General features: G+C 45.1%; 1 protein-coding gene across 1 annotated transcript; it reads right to left on the reverse strand.

Annotated features, from left to right (window-relative positions):
* Positions 1-103: 103 nt before the first annotated feature.
* LOC138766355 (extracellular calcium-sensing receptor-like) lies at positions 104-19,208 on the reverse strand. The gene is made up of 7 exons (XM_069943931.1): positions 18,882-19,208; positions 8,848-8,918; positions 8,338-8,626; positions 5,256-6,089; positions 3,427-3,639; positions 3,217-3,340; positions 104-996 (listed from the first exon to the last, which is right to left on the reverse strand). The coding sequence occupies exons 1-7, from the start codon at positions 19,206-19,208 to the stop codon at positions 104-106; spliced, it is 2,751 nt and encodes a 916-aa protein (XP_069800032.1).
* Positions 19,209-22,219: the final 3,011 nt, after the last annotated feature.

Consider the following 22,219-nt stretch of genomic DNA (forward strand, 5'->3'; position numbering starts at 1 on the left):
CTGGTGTGGGACAAAGCATGGCAGACACAGGAGAATCATGGAGTGTGTCTGGTGCACCTAGTTTTAAATTAAGATTTAATAGTGGGGGTCCCTCCATTTAATATTATGTCTTTAAATACTGTTTTGTGTTCATCGACGGCCTCAGCAGGATTATATAACATTTAGGGCCGAATATACAGCACAGAAGTCCAAAACTAGACAAAAATATAGCAAAAATCTCCACAGCTACAATATATTTGCCCTTAGTACTGAGATAGGCCGGGATGAAGGTCGACCAGACACTAAGGAAGGTCAACATACTGAAGGTAATGTACTTGGCCTCGTTGAAGCTGTCCGGTAGGTTCCTGGCTAAAAAGGCAACAACAAAACTTATTGTAGCCAAGAAGGCCAAGTATCCTATAGTGCAGTAGAACATAACAACCCATCCCTCATTGCACTCTAACAGAATAACACCAAGTAGGACGCCATAATTACGTTCTAGATACGGAGTGAACTCTATCTGCCACACCAGAATAATAAGTACTTGGACACTGGTGGACATAGACACAACGAGGATGGCTGTCTTGGAACCGATCCACACCCTGAGGTTACTTCCAGGTTTGGTGGCTTTGAAAGCAATGACCACTATGATGGTTTTGGCTAAAATGCAGGAAATACATAGAGAAAATATAATACCAAAGAGCGATTGTCTAACTGAGCAGGTCAGCTTGACTGGGCAACCGATGAATACAAAGGAGCAGAGGAAACAGAATATTAGGGACAGCAGGAGGACGTAGCTGAGGTTACGGTTGTTGGCTTTCACCACTGTGGTATTTCGAAACCTGATGAATACAATAAGCACCATCATGGTGGTGATGGAGAACGCTATGGATAATGATGCCAGTACTAGTCCCAAAGGCTCCTCATAGGAGAGGAACTCCACAACTTTCGGGACACATTTGATCCTTTTGTTGTTTGGCCAAAAGTCTTGTGGACAACTGAAACAGCGAGCAGAATCTAAAAGATAAAGAGAAATTCAAGAGTATTAGCCGTTTAGGATTAGGAAACATTAGTGGAATGGTTGCTTAAAGGTGGCCCCCCATTCACTACCCTTGCTAATTGCCAGAGTGGAAAGTAACTAGAAAGCCAATCTTGTGCCTATGAATTTCCACCTCCTGGCGACATTTGAATAGGATGGGTGCATGCTCAGGGGCTATGGAGGGGGCTCATGAGCTAAGTCTGCTTCATACACAGTGGTTGCTTTCTGCTATCTGCAGCCAATGCTCATTGTCAGTATCCAGTATAAGAGTTATCTTTGATGTCATTTATTTGATCCCTTAGATGCCAAATTAAATATACACCATATTCAGATGGTTAGATGACAGCTCCTGGTCCTACCATATTTCCAGTTGCAGCCCCCACCTCCCCTCAGCAGTGCAATCATTGAGTGATGATTAGTTCCATGGAGCCAGGGGCTTCCCGAAGGTCTCTGTGTCTGCTATGTTAGATCAATGATCAATATAATACGTAAGTACTGCAGTGTACTGTATAAGCGATCAAGAAATTACATATGTAAGTCCCTTAAAAATAGGAAAGCCTAGTAAAAACATTCAAAACACCCTTCCCTTTTAATTTTTGAAGTAAAAAAAAAAAAAAAAACAATACCGTGGAAATATTTTAGCCAGAAATCAGAGGCAGATGCATTTTTGGTTGGACCTTTGCCTTTCGCCTTCAGTATCAGAGCTTTACTTCCACATGGTGTATGAAGGAGCTCGGCAAGGAGGTTGTTTGACTACCTCAAAGGACTAAGCAGAATAAATTTGGAGCCAATCAGCCTCTCTAGTAGCGTTACTTCATGGATAACTGTCTGTATTTGTCAGCATTGAGGACACAAGTAATCCTGATCAAATCCCCAACTCCATTTGCTGAAATGGAGCCTCCACCATTCTTTACTGTTGCCTTCAGACTCTCATTACTGTCCCGATCTCCAGCCTCTTAATGCACAACCTTCCATAAGTTTTCCTGCATAGTTTATTCCCTTGAAGGTATGGCTTATTGGCTATAATTAGAGATGAGCGAACCTGGAGCATGCTCGAGTCGATCCGAACCCGAACTTTCGGCATTTGATTAGCGGTGGCTGCTAAACTTGGATAAAGCCCTAAGGCTATGTGGAAAACATGGATATAGTCATTGGCTGTATCCATGTTTTCCAGACAACCTTAGAGCTTTATCCAAGTTCAGCAGCCATCGCTAATCAAATACCAAACGCTCAGGTTCAGATCGACTCGAACCCGAGGACCGCCTGAAAAACTAGGATACAGCCTATGGCTATGGCTTTATCCCAGTTTTCCAGGTTGTCCTCCAGCTGTATCCACCCTCTCCACGGAGCGGGCAGACAGCGGCAGTCAGAAGCAGAGAGTTCAGGTTCATACGAATCCGAACCTCGGCAGGTTTGCTCATGTCTAATCGCTACCTGTCCCGTCGGCACGTCCCACTGCTGATGCCCTCTTGTGAGTATTCCGGGGAAATGTCTTATTTTTCAGCGGAAAGGCTGCTCAGCCAATCACAGGTTGTGGCTTACTGCCTGATAATTGGGCCATCTAATAGGTCCAGTAAACGAGCAGATAGCGCTCATTTACTAAAATAATCAGCCCGTATTCGGCCAGTGTATTAGGACCCTAAGGGTCTGGTCTCGGCCAGTGTAATAGGACCCTAAGGGTCTGGGCTGTGAGAAATGGGCGGATTCTGGAAATTTTTTATTTTTTTTTAAGTGGAGGTGACAGGATTATGCAAGACCTTGGATATAGGGAGTAAAAGATTGATCAGAGTCTAGCATAACCCCCAGACATTGAGCGTGATGCCCAGGAACTATGCTAGTACCACAGACTAAGAGGGAGATGTCAGGTTGAGGTTGGTAATAGGGAGGGAATATGAGATGTTCAGTTTTAGAAAGGTTGCCACCACATTTCTCCAGTGTTGGCGCTGCAGTGTAACTGAGCACTTGTTGCCCAATTTATACAACTGATTACTAAGGTACCAAGCAGTGCCACATCCAGATTATTGTTGGAGATCCCTACCATCACACAGATATTGTCCCAAGCAGATGGCGTCTCTTATGCTGCCCCTGTGTTTTGCTCCCATAGACACATGCCTATACATTAGACATAACCCTACATTTTTAGCTGGTGGGATTAGAGAACAGACAGATAACGCATGAACATATGATAATGGACTCACTTGCTTCATTGGAAACCATTGACTCTGGGCACAGAACGCAGTCATAACAGCAGACGGGTTGACCTCTCCGGGGCATTTTCCAGTATCCTGGAGGACAAACGTCACTGCAGACTGATACTGGTAACTGGAATCATATATCATAGTGTCTTTGAGTTTTTTATTTTTTTATTTTATTATTTTAGAATGTTAAATGTAGGCAATTTGAGTTACCTGTCCTCCAGCCCAGAAGATGGCGCTCTCATTGATTGAAAGTTTTTGATCTAAGTATTCATTAAAGATTCCAACTTTTAGAAATTGCCGCCCGTTGTCTTCAGACTGCCAATTCATTATGTCAAAGTGTCCATAAATGTCTCCATTGGCGTTGAATGACACATCTTCTCCGGCTGTATTCACAAAGTGAACTCTTCTCAAGTAATGAAGAAGCTATTATTGGATAAATGGATGTATTTTTAGGTTAAGGAGTGTGCAAAACTGGAGTCCGTGGAGCCTCGGTTGCGAGTCTCAAAACACGGGATAGCCAGATATCTCTAGCCTGTTGCCACGGGGTGCCTCCATGATAGGGAGAGCACCACACCACCCTGATAAATAGCCCCTTAAGTCCCACTCGGTTGCGAGTATTGGAACATAAATAGGGAAACACCAGGGTGGCCCCTTTTTGTCAATGTCAAACTCAAGGTGCGAGTATTGCGATCATGACAAGGGCTTGCCAAGGCAGGCTTCCATCTACAGACAGCCGTTTCGGGGTTTTTGCCCCTCGTCAGTGTGGAGTAGGATTCTGGCTAGTTGGGGCAATATCAAATCGACCAACAAAACACAGTTATCACTGAACTCAAGGAGAACAGTGAAAAAAATTTCAATGAAGTACTCAATCAAGAGTCTCCACTGATGCCCCCGAAACGGCTGTCTGTGGGTGGAAGCCTGCCTTTGCAAGCCCTTGTCATGATCGCAATACTCGCACCTTGAGTTTGACATTGACAAAAAGGGGCCACCCTGGTGTTTCCCTATTTATGTTCCAATACTCGCAACCGAGTGGGACTTAAGGGGCTATTTATCAGGGTGGTGTGGTGCTCTCCCTATCATGGAGGCACCCCGTGGCAACAGGCTAGAGATATCTGGCTATCCCGTGTTTTGAGACTCGCAACCGAGGCTCCACGGACTCCTGTTTTGCATATTTAAATTTTTGGGGGCATCAGTGGAGACTCTTGATTGAGTACTTCATTGGAATTTTTTTCACTGTTCTCCTTGAGTTCAGTGATAACTGTGTTTTGTAGGTTAAGGAGTGGGTTGAAATGTATGAGGTAGGTATATAGATCTCTATGGCCTTATCTGTATTTCTTCCCTTTTGTAGAATGGAAAGGCAACAAGCTTACTCAAGCCTCACACAGCCCTGCGCTGTCCACCCAAATTGCCCCTCCCTCAGTGCTTACTGATGTGGGACCTTAGAGCGACATATTCATACACATAAGTGCCTCCTCTGTGCATCCCCCGTGTAGTAGACGGCCCCCTGTATAGGTTCTATACATGACATGTGGAGCGAGCATGAGTTATCGATGCACTAAATTCACAAGGTGCTATGTGAGCACAGAGGAAAACTAAATGAAGGAGATTGTTCTGCAGCACTGTGGACATATAGCTGTAGGAACACGTGTTTAGCAGAGACAGCTGCCCTGAGCTTTATGGGGAAAGCCATGATTTACCTTTCATGCACTGCAAAGATCATCTTTAGCAGGAAGACAGGCTCAGCTTGCATGCATACAGCTCAGGCTTTGTCTCGGGTTCTTAGCTTCCATACTGCACATAGCTCATGCTAAGCCCTGCACCCACTTTCTGTAATTTTCCTAGATGTTCCTAGCTGTTACTAAAGACAAATTTGCCCTAACAATAGGCAGTGGATAGCAGAGTGCTGAGAACACAAGTATGTTTGCTTACCTTATCAAGTAAATTGACATTTATGTTTTCTCAAATTACTTCCTCAACTGTGATGTTAGAATAAAAAATATTGGGGGGGGGGGGGAGGGGGAGGGCGGGGTTTAATATACCTGCCATGGTTGTATGTCCTGTTTGTTGGCACAAGATCCTCCATGGAAGGGTCCTTCACCAGGACTGCAGTGCAGTAGGTTGTGGAGAGCATGAGCAATGGCATAAACAGCATTGTGGGCCATGTACACAAATAGTGATGTTGGGTCATTGAGTTCTGCCACGTCATTGGTCACCACCTTCTCCAGTCCTGTACAGGTTTTATTGACGTGACCTAAATTTATGAAGTGGGTATTGACCTCAGGCTCCGGCCACCTGCAGTTAAACATCACCTCCCAAAAAGTTTTAACAAATATCATTCTTGGATATTTACTGGGATTTAAAGTCTGTAGGAAACTGGAAAAATTGGGTGAAATATTTCTACTCCTTGCAATTCCTATGGTGCCGTTAAGTACAGTCCAAAACTGTATGTCGATAGGAGGTATCGTGTACCAAGCTTCTGTACCTATCCAGACTTTCCCATTAACGTTTTCTTGAAGGATCTTATGAAATAGTAATAAAATTTCTGCAATAGTAGAGTAAAGGATGACCACTCTGGCCGTCGATCGGCTGATAATGTCTACCGTCTTTGGGATTCTGTTGTTGATGGGATTAAAAGTGACTATTTCAAAAAATTCTATGCAAATTCCATTCTTGATGGCTTCTTTCCTGAACTCTACAACACCTTGTATATAACTATCTGCTGAAGACGCAACAACCCCTATCCACGTCCACTCAAATTTCTTGCACAGTTCTATCAAAGCTTGAGGCTGGCTCCTGGTACTTACAGTAGTCCGTGTAAATGATGGGAACTCAAATTTGTTACTCAAGGTTGGTAAAGCGGCCACATAACTGACCTAAGAATTGTTGTAGAAAGAAAAATATATTATTGTGTGTTACTTATAGATATATGGACAGAGACAGCCGACCTGTTATGTTGATAAGAGGTAAAACCAATGGGACTGGGGAATGCGTCATATACTAATTTACTTACTCCTAACTTTTCCTCTAAACTTTAAGGTAAAAAGAAACAAAAGAACAAAAGAGTAATGTTGAAGGTAACAGGAAAAGGAAAAAGGATTAAAGTAGTCATCTAGATTTGGCGTATATCTGTAACGAAACACTGTTAAGGGGTTAAAGGACAGAACTATGAAACTTCATCACGGGATGTCTTGCTGCTATGACCTCCATTGGGGCAGAACCTAAGGCAAATGTTCAGCAACCCTGCACTGCCACCACAGATGGAATTAAGTATTTCATGGTGCATACTGAAATCAGTGGGCCACCCCTAATGCATAACAGATCATCTAGAGGTAGGGTGATGCTCTTTCTAACATACAGTGGGGAAAAAGTATTTAGTCAGTCACCAATAGTGCAAGTTCTCCCACCTAAAAAGATGAGAGGCGTCTGTAATTGACACCATAGGTGGACCTCAACTATGGGAGACAAAATGAGAAAACAAATCCAGAAAATTACATTGTCTGATTTTGTAAGAATTTATTTGCAAATTATGGTGGAAAATAAGTATTTGGTCAGTAACAAAATTTAATCTCAATCCTTTGTTATATATCCTTTGTTGGCAATGACAGAGGTCAAACGTTTTCTGTAAGTTTTCCCAAGGTTGGCACACGCTGTTGTTGGTATGTTGGCCCATTCCTCCATGCAGATCTCCTCTAGAGCAGTGATGTTTTGGGGCTGTCGCTTGGCAACACAGACTTTCACCTCCCTCCAAAGGTTTTCTATAGGGTTGAGATCTGGAGACTGGCTAGGCCACTCCAGGACCTTGAAATGCTTCTTACGAAGCCACTCCTTCGTTGCCCTGGCGGTGTGCTTTGGATCATAGTCATGTTGAAAGACCCAGCCACGTTTCATCTTCAATGCCCTTGCTGATGGAAGGAGGTTTGCACTCAAAATCTCACGATACATGGCCCCATTCATTCTTTCATGTACCTGGATCAGTCGTCCTGGCCCCTTTGCAGAGAAACAGCCCCAAAGCATGATGTTTTTACCCCCATGCTTTACAGTAGGTATGGTGTTTGATGGATGCAACTCAGTATTCTTTTTCCTCCAAACACGACAGGTTGTGTTTCTACCAAACAGTTCCACTTTGGTTTCATCAGACCATAGGACATTCTCCCAATACTCTTCTGGATCATCCAAATGCTCTCTAGCAAACCTCAGACTGGCCTGGACATGTACTGGCTTAAGCAGTGGGACACGTCTGGCACTGCAGGATCTGAGTCCCTGGCACTGGCGTAGTGTCTTACTGATGGTAGGCTTTGTTACATTGGTCCCAGCTCTCTGCAGTTCATTCACTAGGTCCCCCCGCGTGGTTCTGGGATTTTTGCTCACCGTTCTTGTGATCATTATGACCCCACGGGGTTAGATTTTGCATGGAGCCCCAGATCAAGGGAGATTATCAGTGGTCTTGTATGTCTTCCATTTTCTAATTATTGCTCAAACAGTTTATTTCTTCACTCCAAGCTGGTTGCTTATTGCAGATTCAGTCTTCCCAGCCTGGTGCATGGCTACAATTTTGTTTCTGGTGTCCTTTGACAGCTCTTTGGTCTTCACCATAGTGGAGTTTGGAGTCTGACTGTTTGAGGGTGTGCACAGGTGTCTTTTTATACTGATAACAAGTTTAAACAGGTGCCATTACTACAGGTAATGAGTGGAGGAAAGAGGAGACTCTTAAAGAAGAAGTTACAGGTCTGTGAGAGCCAGAAATCTTGATTGTTTGTAGGTGACCAAATACTTTTTCCACCATAATTTGCAAATAAATTCTTACAAAATCAGACAATGTGATTTTCAAGATTTGTTTTCTCATTTTGTCTCTCATAGTTGAGGTCCACCTATGATGTAAATTACAGACTCCTCTCATCTTTTAAGTGGGAGAACTTGCACTATTGGTGACTGAATAAATACTTTTTTCCCCACTGTATCTCCTCTCTAGCTACCTGAATCCCTGGCAGTTAGTTGAAATAGGAAACCCCATCACTGCCAACTGGTTGGATGACCCTTAATGCAAGCCCGCAATATCACAGTTCATCTTATACAATAGAAAAAATAATAATATTAATAATATGAGGTTGGCTGTCCACCTACTTGAGGAAACCTCCATAGGCCGAGCATCCTCGCTATAGCTACCGATGACGTTGAAACATCTCCAATGATAGCGGGTACAATGGGCTCGGATCCACACTTGTAATTTGGGGGTTGGTTCCCATTACTTGACATAGTCTGGAAAACTGCCTGAAGGGAAGCTGATTCTAAGAAGCAAGAGTCAAACATCTGGAACCCCAGCGTGATGTTGGGTAGAAGATCTGGGTTCTCATTCACTTCTTCAACAGCAAAAATTAAAGCCAGAATGGACTTGAATGAATCGGTGTTGAACCTAAAATATATAAATTTCTTGTTCTCATGTAGTCATCATATTCCTGGACATACAAGTAGCATGTGCTTAGGATTTATGGGGGAGATTTATCAAGACCAGCGTACTCGTAAGCTGGTCTTAAATAGAGTTCAGCCCCTATGTAGTCTGGCGGGACCTGTGCCTGCCGCACTCCGAAATAGGTGTAGACTTCTGCCATTATTTCCGTCTTGTCCCAGACTCACCGGGTCTCCATCAGGTGAGTGGGCTTATGCCACCGAAAATATGCAGACTTTGTGCAAACTGGGTGGTTGTTCTGTGGTGAACATCAGGGGTGCAGTTTATAAGTATACCCCTATATCTACCGTACAGATCTTAACATAAATACTCCTTCATACATAGTCCCAGACAAGCCAGGATAGGCAGAAACTTCAGAGCAAAATCAGGGACTAGAATAGCAGACCAGGTGGAGATGAAAGGGCCTCTGTATACATCAATCATTGAATAGAAAAAAAAAATGGTACTCACCAGTCACATGGACATGGAGGTGGCTGTTTAGTAAAGGTGGCCACTGGTTGAGTATATGATGCAGTAATATAGTGCATAGTGTTTGGTCCCTTGCTGCTACCCACAGTAAGCATTGTCCACCCCACCTCCACTGCCCCCAATAAACATATTGCCACCTGGTTTCCTGCTGTTGACCCCCCCCCCCCCCCCCCCCCCCAAGATCACAGCTGCACAGGGGTTGTCAGGAGAGGAGAGGGCTGATCTTATAGGGGAGGTCACAGGGTCACAGCAGCACAGAGGATGCCAGGAGAGGAGGATGCTGATCTTATAGGGGAGATCACAGGGTCACAGCAGCACAGAGGATGCCAGGAGAGGAAGATGCTGATCTTATAGGGGAGGTCACAGCAGCACAGAGGATGTCAGGAGAGGAGGTTGCTGATCTATAGGAGAGGTCCGAGCAGCACAGAGGATGTCAGGAGAGGAGGGCGCTGATCTTATAGCTGAGGTTGCAGGGTCCCAGCAGCACATAGGATGTCAGGAGAGGAGGGTGCTGATCTTATAGGGGAAGTCGCAGGGTCCCAGCAGCACAGAGGATGTCAGGAGAGGAGGGTGCTGATCTTACAGGGGAGGTCGCAGGGTCCCAGCACCACAGAGGGTGTCAGGAGAGGAGGGTGCTGATCTATAGGGGAGGTCACAGCAGCACAGAGGATTTCAGCTGGCCCCCTCTTCCCCCCTTATAGATGGTCCCCCTCTTCCCTATTTCCCCCTTATAGATGGTCCCCCTCTTCCCTATTTCCCCCTTATAGATGGTCCCCCTCTTCCCTATTCCCCCCTTATAGATGTGCGATGCCCTGGCCCCTGGGGGCCACTTCCGCAGTGCTGGTGTTATGAGCGGGCAATGACCGGGGCAGCTGCAGGGGTTATACTTGTCACGGTATAGGCCTGAGGGCGGCACAGCTGTAGGGCCGGTCTGTGGAATCTGCGGGTGGTGATGGGCATGCGATTCTTCGCTGCACTTAGTCAGGGCACCAGTTAGTGGGCACCAATGCCAGGGTTCAGTAACAGCGGTTTTATTATAGATGAGGTAACTAGTAGCAACAGTTCTGTCCGGTTGCAACCGGGTATATAGCAGGCTTTGACAAACAAGGCAGGAGCTGCATAGGCTGGGAGAACACGTGCCGGATGATGGGAGTAGGAGTATGAGAGAAATAGCGTTGCTGGGTGGATTAGCTTGAGAATAATAATTGCTGTGAATACTTGAAACGAGGATGAGAAATAACGGAATGACACCCAGATGAGAGAAGGAACTCCGGACACTTGAGCAGGCAGATACAGCCGAAGACTTGAATACAGCAGAGCACCTGATCCACACTTCTAGTGGTGAAGTGAGACCTGCGACACGTCCAACTCCTCTGAGGTAGGAGAGAGACGACACACACCCTCCTTGCTTGGAAGCAGGGGGAAGACTCACTTGTTAGCAGAAAGTTGGAGGTCACATGGTTGCCCCTGGCCAGAGCTAGTCGGCCATTGGAGGAACCATGGTTACAGGGCACTGGCACGGTCACGTGATCAGCAGCCTTGCATACCACTGTACAATGTAATAATACACAGGAATATATAAGAATATGCATGAGAATACACATAACGAGAGAATACCAGGGGAATACTAGCAGCAGTTGCAGTGCAAACAATTACCAGAACAGGCATTGACATAGCAATAGAAATGAGCACAATAGGAGTAGTAGTCTGCATGTTCTGGGACACTGCAGGTGGTCCCCCTCTTCCCTATTCCCTCTTATAGATGGTCCCCCTCTTTCCTATTCCGCCCTTATAGAGGATCCCCCTCTTCCCCCCTTATAGATGGTCCCCCTCTTTCCTATTCCGCCCTTATAGAGGGTCCCCCTCTTCCCCCCTTATAGATGGTCCCCCTCTTCCCCCTTATAGATGGTCCCCCTCTTCCCCCCCTTATAGATGGTCCCCCTCTTCCCCCCTTATAGATGGTCCCCCTCTTCCCCCTTCCCCCCTTATAGATGGTCCCCCTCTTCCCCCCCTTATAGATGGTCCCCCTCTTCCCTATTACCCCCTTATAGATGGTCCCCCTCTTCCCCCCCCTTATAGATGGTCCCCCTCTTCCCTCCTTATAGATGGTCCCCCTCTTCCCTCCTTATAGATGGTCCCCCTCTTCCCCCCTTATAGGTGGTCCCCCTCTTCCCTATTCCCCCCTTATAGATGGCCCCCCTCTTCCCTATGTGTGTCCTGCGTCCCCGGTGACAGGTTCACTTTAAACTGAGAGAAGTAGGATGGTCAACGTGGACCTTCTGCACGGCCCCCTCTTCCAGCTGGAGTGATGGTGTGGAAGACACACTGTCGCCGGGCCAGAGAGAAGATGGGACCAGTGTCAGGTCAGACTGTGCATTGGCACAGGTGTAGTGTCCCAGCACAGGTGTGACACTAAGTATTTATACATCTGAGCAAAATAACTCTGTGTAATAGAGACAATGGTCATCGGCTGATCGTTTCTTCATGCTCAGACCTAAAATCATCGGCCGCCGATAGCTGACAATTGCACAAACAGTTTGATCAGCACTCAGATCATCAAGCCCGTGGCTTTTGAGGCTGCTCCGCTGCGGGTGCTGTGAAAAAGCTGGATCCAATCCTGGAAAACTGAAAAAATTTCTCAGGATTGGAGGCAGCCTTTCCCGGCATCTTGTAAGGAGCGGCAGGGAGCGAAGCACTGATCAAAAAGAGCCCTTAGATTTGCGATTCACTTATATCTACAGTTAATACTTTACCAGTCCACGCCCCCGGTCTCCTTCTGCCAGTGATTGGCTGAGCGGCCTGTCAGCTTAGATAGACCGCTCTGAAGCTGCAGCATGCAGTGCCGGGACGCATACAGAAAGCAGGAGAAGACCGGAGCGAGGACCAGTAATGTATTAACTGTTTGGTCAAAGGCTGCATGGACATTTCTAACGATATCCGTGCAGCCCTTGCTAAACAATTATCAGGTCATGTAATAGGCCCAGTAGTACTCTTCTTTCTCATTCCAGGATCCTAAACCAATCTCAGTTTTACAAAAAATGGACAACCGCAGTGAAGCGTATTCCACTTGACATCCTATCCGACATCCAAGAACAATTATTGGACAATCTGAGTAAAAGAGGTTTGTGAAGCTTGGAGAAGCAGCCTGTTGTATAGCAGATAGCGCTGCCCAGTGGTAGGTGACCTGACCTGGTGCAGCCTCTGGAACATGCTGAGCAATAGAAGGATTCTGCAGAGGTAGGAATTAGTCCTTCATCTATATGTGTGATTTACCAGAATGAGGTTAGACCTTATATATATGGTTAAAGAGGATGTACCATCAGGTACATCCTCTTTAATATGACCCACGGATAGATCGGTCCCGCCACGGGGAAGCCAGTGCCGCGGTCCGTTTTTCAAAACGCGGCCTGGTTTCCGTGTATGGCGCCGTTCTATCCACGGGTACCGGGCCAGGGCTGAAGCACTAGAGGAGGGCTAGCCCACCCCCAGTGGGCGGAATCCCCCGCCCATTTATGACACGGCTACATTGATTTTAACGGAGCTGCGCCATAGAGTGGAGGGAATTCCCTCCCATTTGGGGCAGTCCACCTCACCTCCAGTGCTTTAGCCCCAGCCCGGTACCTGTGGATAGAACGGTGCGGGCTTCCCCATAACGGCGACGATCTATCTGTGGGTCATATTAAAGAGGCTGTACCTGATGGTACATACTCTTTAACAACCTGGGATGGAATTTGCTGTCCATGCAATAATAAATTAAGAAACTGTTTGATAGTTTTATACTTTTATTTTTAAATTCAAAAACATTATGCATTGCTTAGATATGTGTAGGTCTACAATATAGGTACAACCATTGGAAGTGATAAACATTTTGTGGCCTCTGACAAAAACTTTACCCGTCATGGGACCCCAACGCTTTACAGATTCTGACAGATCTTTTCCTAGGTCCTTATGGATTAGAAGTTGGGGGTGTTTTGGCACCCAGTATGCTAATGAGGGCATAGACTGTCAAGTAGGCACTAAACAAATTAATTCCCAGTGTGGGCCTAGAGATAAAAAAAAATCTCAAAATGTAAAGAAACCCCCTGGGAGTTTTAACATAAGTAGCACAAGAACAATTGGAGCAGTCGGCCGTAGCTACAATATCAGATGTCAGTGACTGATATGCAAACCCTGTAGAGAAAAAAAAAGCTTAAAGGGAACCAGTCACAACTAGCTTCTAATAGAGCTGCTAAAGTGTTCTCTTACCACACTTGGTGTGCCGTCCTGCTAGGGGTATAAAGGAGAAAACGCTGTAGGGAGAAAAAGTAGTCACTTGGGCGGAGCCGTCCCGTGACTAGTCCCGACCTAGATGACTAGTCCTGGTCCAGATGACTAGTTCCGGCCCCTATTCCTGTGATAAGACAATGTTTTCTCTTACATACACACTAGGAGGGTGGCACACAAAGTATGGTAAGGGAATGCTTTAGCAGCTGTATAACAGCAGCTCTAACCTGGTTATATACGTTATAGTTGTGATTGGTTCCCTTTAACCCCTTAAGGACAGAGCCTGAAATGGCCTTAATGACAGAGACAAATTTTATGAATATGACCAGTGTCACTTTATTCATTAATAACTTCAGGATGCTTTTACCTATCCGGTTGATTCTGAGATTGTTTTCTCGTGACATATTGTACTTTACATTTCTGGTAAATTGGAGTCGATACTCATAACAAATCTTTATGAAAAAAACCCAAATAATGTGAAAAAATGTGAAAAAATGCATTTTTCCAACTTTGAAACTTCTTTGCGTATACAGAAAGTGGTTATACCACATAAATTATATATTAAATAGCATTAGCAACATGTCTACTTTATGTTGGCGGTATTTATTAAACTATCTTTCATTTTTTTTAGACGATAGGAAGCTTAAAACATTAGCAGCAAATTTCCAAATTTTCAGTAAAATTTCAAAATCAGATATTTTTAGGGACCTGTTCAGGTTTAAAGTGTATTTGAGGGGCCTGTATGTTAGAAAGCCCCACAAAGCACCCCATTTCAGAAACTGCACCCCCCAAACTCTGCAAAAGCACATCCAGAAAGTGTTTTAACCCTTTAGGGGAGTCACAGAAATAAAAGCCAAGTGTGTAAGGAATTTGAAAATTTTAATTTTCTGTGCAGAGATTTTATTGTAATCCAATATTTTTCATAATTATAAACCTATTACCAGAGAAATGCACCCCAATAATTATTGCCCCGTTTCTGCAGTTTATAGAAATACCCCATATGTGGCCCTATTGCGCTATTTGACGCAACCACAAGCCTCAGATATAAGGGAGCGCCTAGTGAATTTCAACGCCTCCGTTATATTTGGTCATTTTTGACTGTACCACTTCAGGTTGGCAGAGGCTCTGGGGTGTCAAAACCTAAAAAACACCCCTAAAGGGACACCATTTAGAAAACTACACCCCTCAAGGAATGTAACAAGGGGTGCGGTGAGCATCTGGACCCCACAGGTGCTTCACAGATTTTCCCAACAATATGGCGTGAAAAAAGAAAAATTTATTTTTTACACTAAAACGTTGTTCTAGCCTTCAATTTTTCATTTTCTTAAAGGGATAAGAGGCAAAAAAAGACAAAAAATGTGTAGCGCAGTTTCTCCCGAGTACAGAAATACCCCACATGTGGCGATAAAGTGCCAAGGGGGCGCAGGACGAGCCTCCAAAGGGAAGGAGCGCCAATTGGCTTTTGGAAGCTGAATTTCACTGAAAAGGATTTCAAGGGCCATGTCGCATTTACAGAGCCCTCGTGCTGCCAAAACACTGGAAACCCCCCACAAGTGATTCCATTCTGGAAACTACACCCCTCAAGGAATCTAACAAGGGGCACAGTGAGCATATGGACCCCACTGGTGACGGGCACAAATGTGGAACAATGTGACGTGAAAGGGAAAAATTTCATTTTTTCACTTTCATGGCACAAATGTGCCCGTCATCAAGGGGTCCATATCCTCACTGCACCCCTTGTTAGATTCCTTGAGGGGTGCAGTTTCCAGAATGGGGTCACTTGTGGGGGGTTTCCAGTGTTTTGGCAGCAGGAGGGCTCTGTAAATGCGACATGGCGTTCATCATCCATTCTAGCCAAATCCAACCTCCAAAATCCAAATGGCGCTCCTTCCCTTCGGAGGCTTGCCCTGCGCCCACATGGCGCTTTATGTCCACATGTGGGGTATTTACGGACTCGGGGGAAATTGCTCTACACATATTGTGTGTTTTTTTCTCTTTTAACCCCTTGTGAAAATGATAAATTCAAGGCTAAACCAACATTATAGTGTAAAAAATGTAATATTTCATTTTCACGCCACATTGTTCCACATTTGTGCCCGTCACCAGTGGGGTCCATATGCTCACTACACCCCTTGTTACATTCCCTGAGGGGTGTAGTTTCCATAATGGGGTCACTTGTGGGGGGTTTCAACTGTCTTGGCAACACAGAGGCCTTTTGAATGCAACATGGCCCCTCGAAATCCATTCCATCCAAATCCAGCCTTCAAAAACGAAATGGTGCTCCTTCCCTTCGGAGGCTTACCCTGCACCCGCATGGCGCTTTATGTCCACATGTGGGGTATTTACGGACTCGGGGGAAATTGCGCTACACATTTTGTTTTTTTTTCTCCTCTTTTAACCCCTTGTGAAAATGATATATTCAAGGCTAAACCAACATTATAGTGTAAAAAATGTAATATTTCATTTTCACGCCACATTGTTCCACATTTGTGTCCGTCACCAGTGGGGTCCATATGCTCACTACACCCCTTGTTACATTCCTTGAGGGGTGCAGTTTCCATAATGGGGTCACTTGTGGGGGGTTTCAACTGTCTTGGCAACACAGGGGCCTTTTGAATGCAACATGGCCCCTCGAAATCCATTCCATCCAAATCCAGCCTTCAAAAACCAAATGGCGCTTCTTCCCTTCGGAGGCTTACCCTGCACCCGCATGGCGCTTTATGTCCACATGTGGGGTATTTCCGTACTCAGGGGAAATTGCTCTACACATTAGATGTTTTTTTTTTATCTTTTAACCCCTTGTGAAAATGAAAAAACATGACAAGATTAATGATTTAGAGTAAAAATTTTACAAAAATTACACTAAATGTTGGTCTAGCCTTGCTTTTTTTCCATTTCCACAAGGGGTTAAAAAAGAAAATGAACACAAAACGTGTAGGGTAGTGTCCCCTGAGTACGAAAATACCCCACATGTGGACATAATGTGCCATATGGGCACAGGGCAAGTCACCAAAGGGACAGAGCGCCATTTAGAGGCTGGAATGGAGGATGGAGGCCATGTCGCAATTACAAAGCTCCTGTGCTGCCAGGACAGTAGAAACCCCCGACAAGTGACCCCATTCTGGAAACTACACCCCATAAGGAATCTAACAAGGGGTGCAGTGAGCATATGGACCCCACTGGTGACGGGCACTTACGTAGAACATGTGCCGAGAAAATAAAAAATACAATTTTTTTCATTTTCACGTCCCAAATGTGGCCGTCACCAGGGGGCCATATCCCCGCTGCCCCCCTTCTTAGATTCCTTATGGGGTGTAGTTTCCAGAATGGGGTCACTTGTGGGGGGTTTCTACTGTCCTGGCCGCACAGAGGCTTTGTAATTGCATCATGGCATCCTCTAATGGGAATGGCGGCCATACCTATTTAGCTGGGGAAAAGGGACAATTCTAATTTATTTGGGGGTATTAGGCCAATTATTAGTTTATAAGGTTGGAAATGACAGGTGTCCATCAAATTCAACCTGTGTTGATCCAGAGGAAGGCAAAAAACCCTCTTAAGGCAGACGACAGTAGCCTCATCACAGGGGAAAAATTCCTTCCCGACTCCATAATGGCGATCAGAATAATCCCTGGATCAACGTGACCCCTGAAATAGACACATGCCTGCATCAGTCCGCCGGCGGGTGCCAGCTGCGGAATGCACAAAGGGTTATCCTTCGCCATTCCGCAGTGTGCACGTACCCGAAATCTGTAAGTGTACCCTAAGGCACGCTCACAGAGTTTGTAGAATTTCACGCCATACCGTCATCTCTTATTGGGACGGTACTGGCGGAAAAGATGTGTCTGGGGGGCAGCGTACGCTACGCTACCCCCAGATACGTCATTGGAGGATGAGGATGATGAGGATGAATGGAGGAACGAAGGACCCCCCATTCATCCTCACTGGCTGTTTCGGTGTCGGAGGTAATAATAACGTATCCCTCTGACGCCGAAAACACCCTGGGGGCCATCTTTATACGGGGATTGGTATATGGGGTATGTAGTGGTGTAGTGTCAAACTTTATTCAATGTAGTGTGGTGTAATGTAGTGTTTTTTACGTGTTTTTTTACAGTAAGTATAAAAAAAAAACCTACGCCAACAAAGGAGTTGCTGATAAATGCCGCACTTATGTGCGGCACTTATAAGCAGACCGTGGCAGTAGAATATAGAAAAAAAACACCCTACGCCAAAAAGGAGGAGTTGCTGATTAGCAGCGCACTTTCGTGCGATGCTGATCAACACTCAGCGGCGATAGGGTGCGGAAAATAGAAAAAAAAAAATTAAAAAAAAAAAAAAAAAAAAAAATTTCTACATTTGAACATCCCTGTAGCTGCTGATAAGTGTATTACACATATCAGCCGCTAGAGGGCAGCAGAGCGCAAAATACGGAAAGAGCCGACGCTGGAGCCGAAAATAGCCGAGAGAAGCCGAACGTGACGTCACGGAAGAAGCCGAAGACCCGAACGAAGACGAGGATGCCGCGAACCCGGAAGACGCCGATCAGGAGCCCGGGACAGGTGAGTAATGTACAAATACCTGCTCTGGACCCCTCGGCTACCTAGCTGAGGGGTCCAGGGCAGGTATTTACTATATTGTGGGACTCTGATCGCCGTGCCACCGGCCCGATCGCCGTGAATGGCCGGCCGGTACCGGCCGGCCGTTCACGGCGATCGGGCCGGTGGCACGGCGATCACCATTACTTTTTACAGTAATGGCGGTCGGTGCCGTCCTCGGACAGCACCGACCGCCATTTTTTTCCGGGTCATCGGGTCGCCGATGACCCGGAAAGGTTCCGATCGCCGCTATTGGCTGATCTGAATTGATCAGCCTATAGCGGCGATCGTAAGCACGGGGGGTGTTAACCACCCCCCGTGCCGTGAAGCTAAGATGGCCTGCTATGATTTATAGCAGGCCATCTTCCCCGACCGCTGTGTGTGAACACGCAGCGATCGGGGAAACATCGGGCGTAAATTTACGCCCTGATGCGCCAAGTACCAGGGCGCGAGGGCGTAAGTTTACGCCCGATGTCGTTAAGGGGTTAAAGGAGTTGTCAGGTTCACAAAATCCCTTTTTAAACATCGACCAACAGAACTGTTCAGACTGACTGACCCCTTGGGATCTGGATGGTTGCTATGGGTCCACTGCTCTATTTTTCTCTTGCATTTTACAGTTTTCTATCATCCACCAACTTTATATTCTATATTATACCACAAATATTATATTATTTGACATTATGTTTTATGTTTTTGACATTAAATACTGTTCGGTCTTCGGAGGATTATATAACATTTGGGCCAAATATACAGCACAGAAGCCCAAAACTAGACAATAATATAGCAAAAATCTCAACAGCTACAATGTATTTTCCCTTAGTACTGAGATAGGCCGGGATGAAGGTCGACCAGACGCTAAGGAAGGTCAACATGCTGACCTTGGGCTCATTGAAGCTATCTGGAAGGTTTCTGACAAAAAATGAAACAACAAAATTAATTATAGCCAAGAAGGCCAAGTATCCTATGGTGCAGTAGAACATGAAAACAGATCCTTCTTTGCAGTCTAATAGGATAACACCATCAAGAATCTCAAAACTACGTTCTACAAATGGAGGGAACCCTATCTGCCACACCAGGTTAATAGGCACTTGGATGCTGGTAGACATAGACACAATGAGGATGGCCGCCTTGGCAGGGCCGGCTCCAGGTTTTTGTGGGCCCTTGGGCGACAGAGCCTCGGCGGGCCCCTTTGAGGAGCAAATCATGGAGAGACAGGCGAGGAAAGATTTGCAGCAGAAGAAACATGCGGCTGCTGCATATCTTTCTCCTCCTGTATCTCCTGATCTCTGCAGTAGTCAGGACTCTGGAGGAATCAGACCCAGTCACAGGATTATATATATATATCATGCTGGTGCTGCAGTTCTCTAGTATACAGCTCCTTCTGTGTGTGTTTGTGTGTGTGTGTGTATATATATACACACACACAGAGCAGGAGCTGTATACTAGAGAACTAGCAGCACCAGCATTATATATATATATATATATATATATATATACATATATATATATATATATATATATATATATATATATATATTTATTTATTTATAATATGAACATGGTGAGACCTCTAGTTCTCCTATATTCAGGCCCTGCAGTGATATACAGTGTGTGTATATATATATATATATATATATATATATATATATATACACACACACACACTGTATATCACTGCAGGGCCTGAATATAGGAGAACTAGAGGTCTCACCATGTTCATATGATAGATAGGAGATAGGGAAATAGATAGATAGATAGATAGATAGATAGATAGATAGATAGGAGATAGGGAAATAGATAGATAGATAGATAGATAGATAGATAGATAGGAGATAGATAGATAGATAGATAGATAGATAGATAGATAGGAGATAGATAGATAGGAGATAGATAGATAGGAGATAGATAGATAGGAGATAGATAGATAGATAGATAGATAGATAGATAGATAGATAGATAGGAGATAGATAGATAGATAGATAGATAGATAGATAGATAGGGGATAGATAGATAGATAGATAGATAGATAGATAGATAGATAGGAGATAGATAGATAGATAGATAGATAGATAGATAGATAGGAGATAGATAGATAGATAGATAGATAGGAGATAGATAGATAGATAGGAGATAGATAGGAGATAGATAGGAGATAGATAATAGATAGATAGATAGGAGATAGATAGATAGATAGATAGATAGGGGATAGATAGGAGATAGATAATAGATAGATAGATAGGAGATAGATAGATAGATAGATAGATAGATAGATAGATAGATAGGAGATAGATAGATAGATAGATAGATACAGATATCTAGTTGTTTTGTGTATAGAGGTCCTGCTGTAATATATATATATATATATATATATATATATATATATATATCCTGCTGTAATAGATATAGATATATTACAGCAGGACCTCTATACACAAAACAAGTAGAAGAACCAGCACATACAGGACACTTAGTTTGCAGAGCCTACCTGCTGCCCTCAGGTCATGTGTCCGATCACATGACCCGTGACATCATCAAAGGTCCTTCAGACTCAAAGGTCCTCTTTCCTACTCGGCTGTAGGGAAGATTTGTGATGGAAGACAGGTGCTCGGGGGCCCCAGTATGGATCGGCGGGCCGCTAACTGTCACATGCGGCCTCTAGGGGCCCAGTCCTCTTTGTTACTACACTTTTTTTTCTTTTTTACTAACAAAAAAAATGTAGTAACAAACGGGAGTGGGCCCCTAGAGGAGCTGGGGGCCCCGGCATTTGCCCTACTTAGCCGGGTGCTGACGCCGGCCCTGCGCCTTGGACCTGACACACTTTCTTAGGTTAATACATCTCAAATGGGTTAATATAATCTCAAAGAGACACTGTCTAACTGAGCAGGTCAGCTTGACCGGGCAGCCAGTGAATACCAAGGAGCAGAGGAAACACAACATTAGGGACAGCAGGAGGACGAAGCTAAGGTTACGGTTGTTGGCTTTCACCACCGGGGTATTTAGAAACCTGATGAATACAATAGAGAACGCTATGGATAATGATGCCAGTACTAGTCCCAAAGGCTCTTCTTAGGAGAGGAACTCCACAGATTTTGGGACACATTCGGTCCTGTTGTTGTTTGGCCAGAAATCTTGTGGACAACTGAAACAGCGAGCAGAATCTGAAACGGAAAGAATAATTAAAGGGAATTAGTCATTAAGAACAAGGAAAACATTGTAGACTAATAAAGGGGTTGTCTAGAGGTGGTCCCTGAGCTGCAGTAGATTCTAGCACTTGAACTGACACTGGAGGACCAGATGAGAGGGACATCTACATTACAGCTGGAGTGTTGGGGTCTTGGGTTCAAATCCAACCAAAGGTAACATCTGCAAGGGGTTTGTATGTTCTCCCCATGCGTGTTTGTGTGGGTTCCCTCTGGGTACTCCAGTTTCCTTCCACATTTAAAAATATTCACATGGCTGACTTTAGATTGTTAGCCCTAACGGGGACAGGGACCAAATTAACAAAAAAATGGATGTGAAGTGCTGTGGAATCAGTTAGCGATATATTAATATTGGAATTATTATTATACTATATGATAGACACAATCCTAAATTTTCTGTTAACCCCTTAACGAGACAGGATATATTTACGCCCTGTGGCCGTCTCGGGGAGTTCAGAGGGGGGCCGCGTGGTGACCCCGCTCTGAACCGCCGGGGTCCCAGGTGCGGCATGTAGCCCGGGACCGCGGCTATTAGCAGGTTTGATCGCCATGCTCGCTAATAAAGTAATTAGATGCAGCTGTCAAAGTTGACAGCTGCATCTGATTACTTAAGCAGCCCGATTGGTGGTGGTATAGTGGTGGAGATCGCCCCCCCCCAAGGACATTGTCCCGGAGGAACAATCTCCGAGTCTGCTGCCGACCGGAGTCTGTGCCGTAATGGCGCTGATCCCGGCTTGGCACTCGGTTGCTTCCGGCTGCAGCAGCCGAAAGCAATCAAGTGCCTATCTCATTGATCTATGCTGTATTACTATTCAGCATAGATCTCAATGAGAGATCAGTGTGCTTATACTAGAAGTCCCCCAGGGGGGAATAACCGTGACCACAGGGGAAATAACCGTAACCCCAGGGGTAATAACCCTAACCCCAGGGGGAATAACCCTAACCCCAGGGGGAATAACCCTAACCCCAGGGGGGAAATAACCCTAACCCCAGGGGGTCTTCTAGTATAAGTGTAA

Source organism: Dendropsophus ebraccatus, chromosome 10 (genome assembly GCF_027789765.1).
Source record: "Dendropsophus ebraccatus isolate aDenEbr1 chromosome 10, aDenEbr1.pat, whole genome shotgun sequence".
In the NCBI taxonomy this organism is placed as follows: Eukaryota; Metazoa; Chordata; class Amphibia; order Anura; family Hylidae; genus Dendropsophus; species Dendropsophus ebraccatus.

Bases quoted from the DNA above. Each gene is read 5' to 3' on its own strand.
- LOC138766355 (XM_069943931.1), bottom strand. From the start codon at position 19,208: ATGATTTGCTCCTCAAAGGGGCCCGCCGAGGCTCTGTCGCCCAAGGGC. The intron at 3,640-5,255 runs GTATATTAAACC...ATCCAATAATAG, and splicing joins AGGACATACAACCATGGCAG to CTTCTTCATTACTTGAGAAG. The intron at 997-3,216 runs GTGAGTCCATTA...TTTATCTTTTAG, and splicing joins AATGGTTTCCAATGAAGCAA to ATTCTGCTCGCTGTTTCAGT.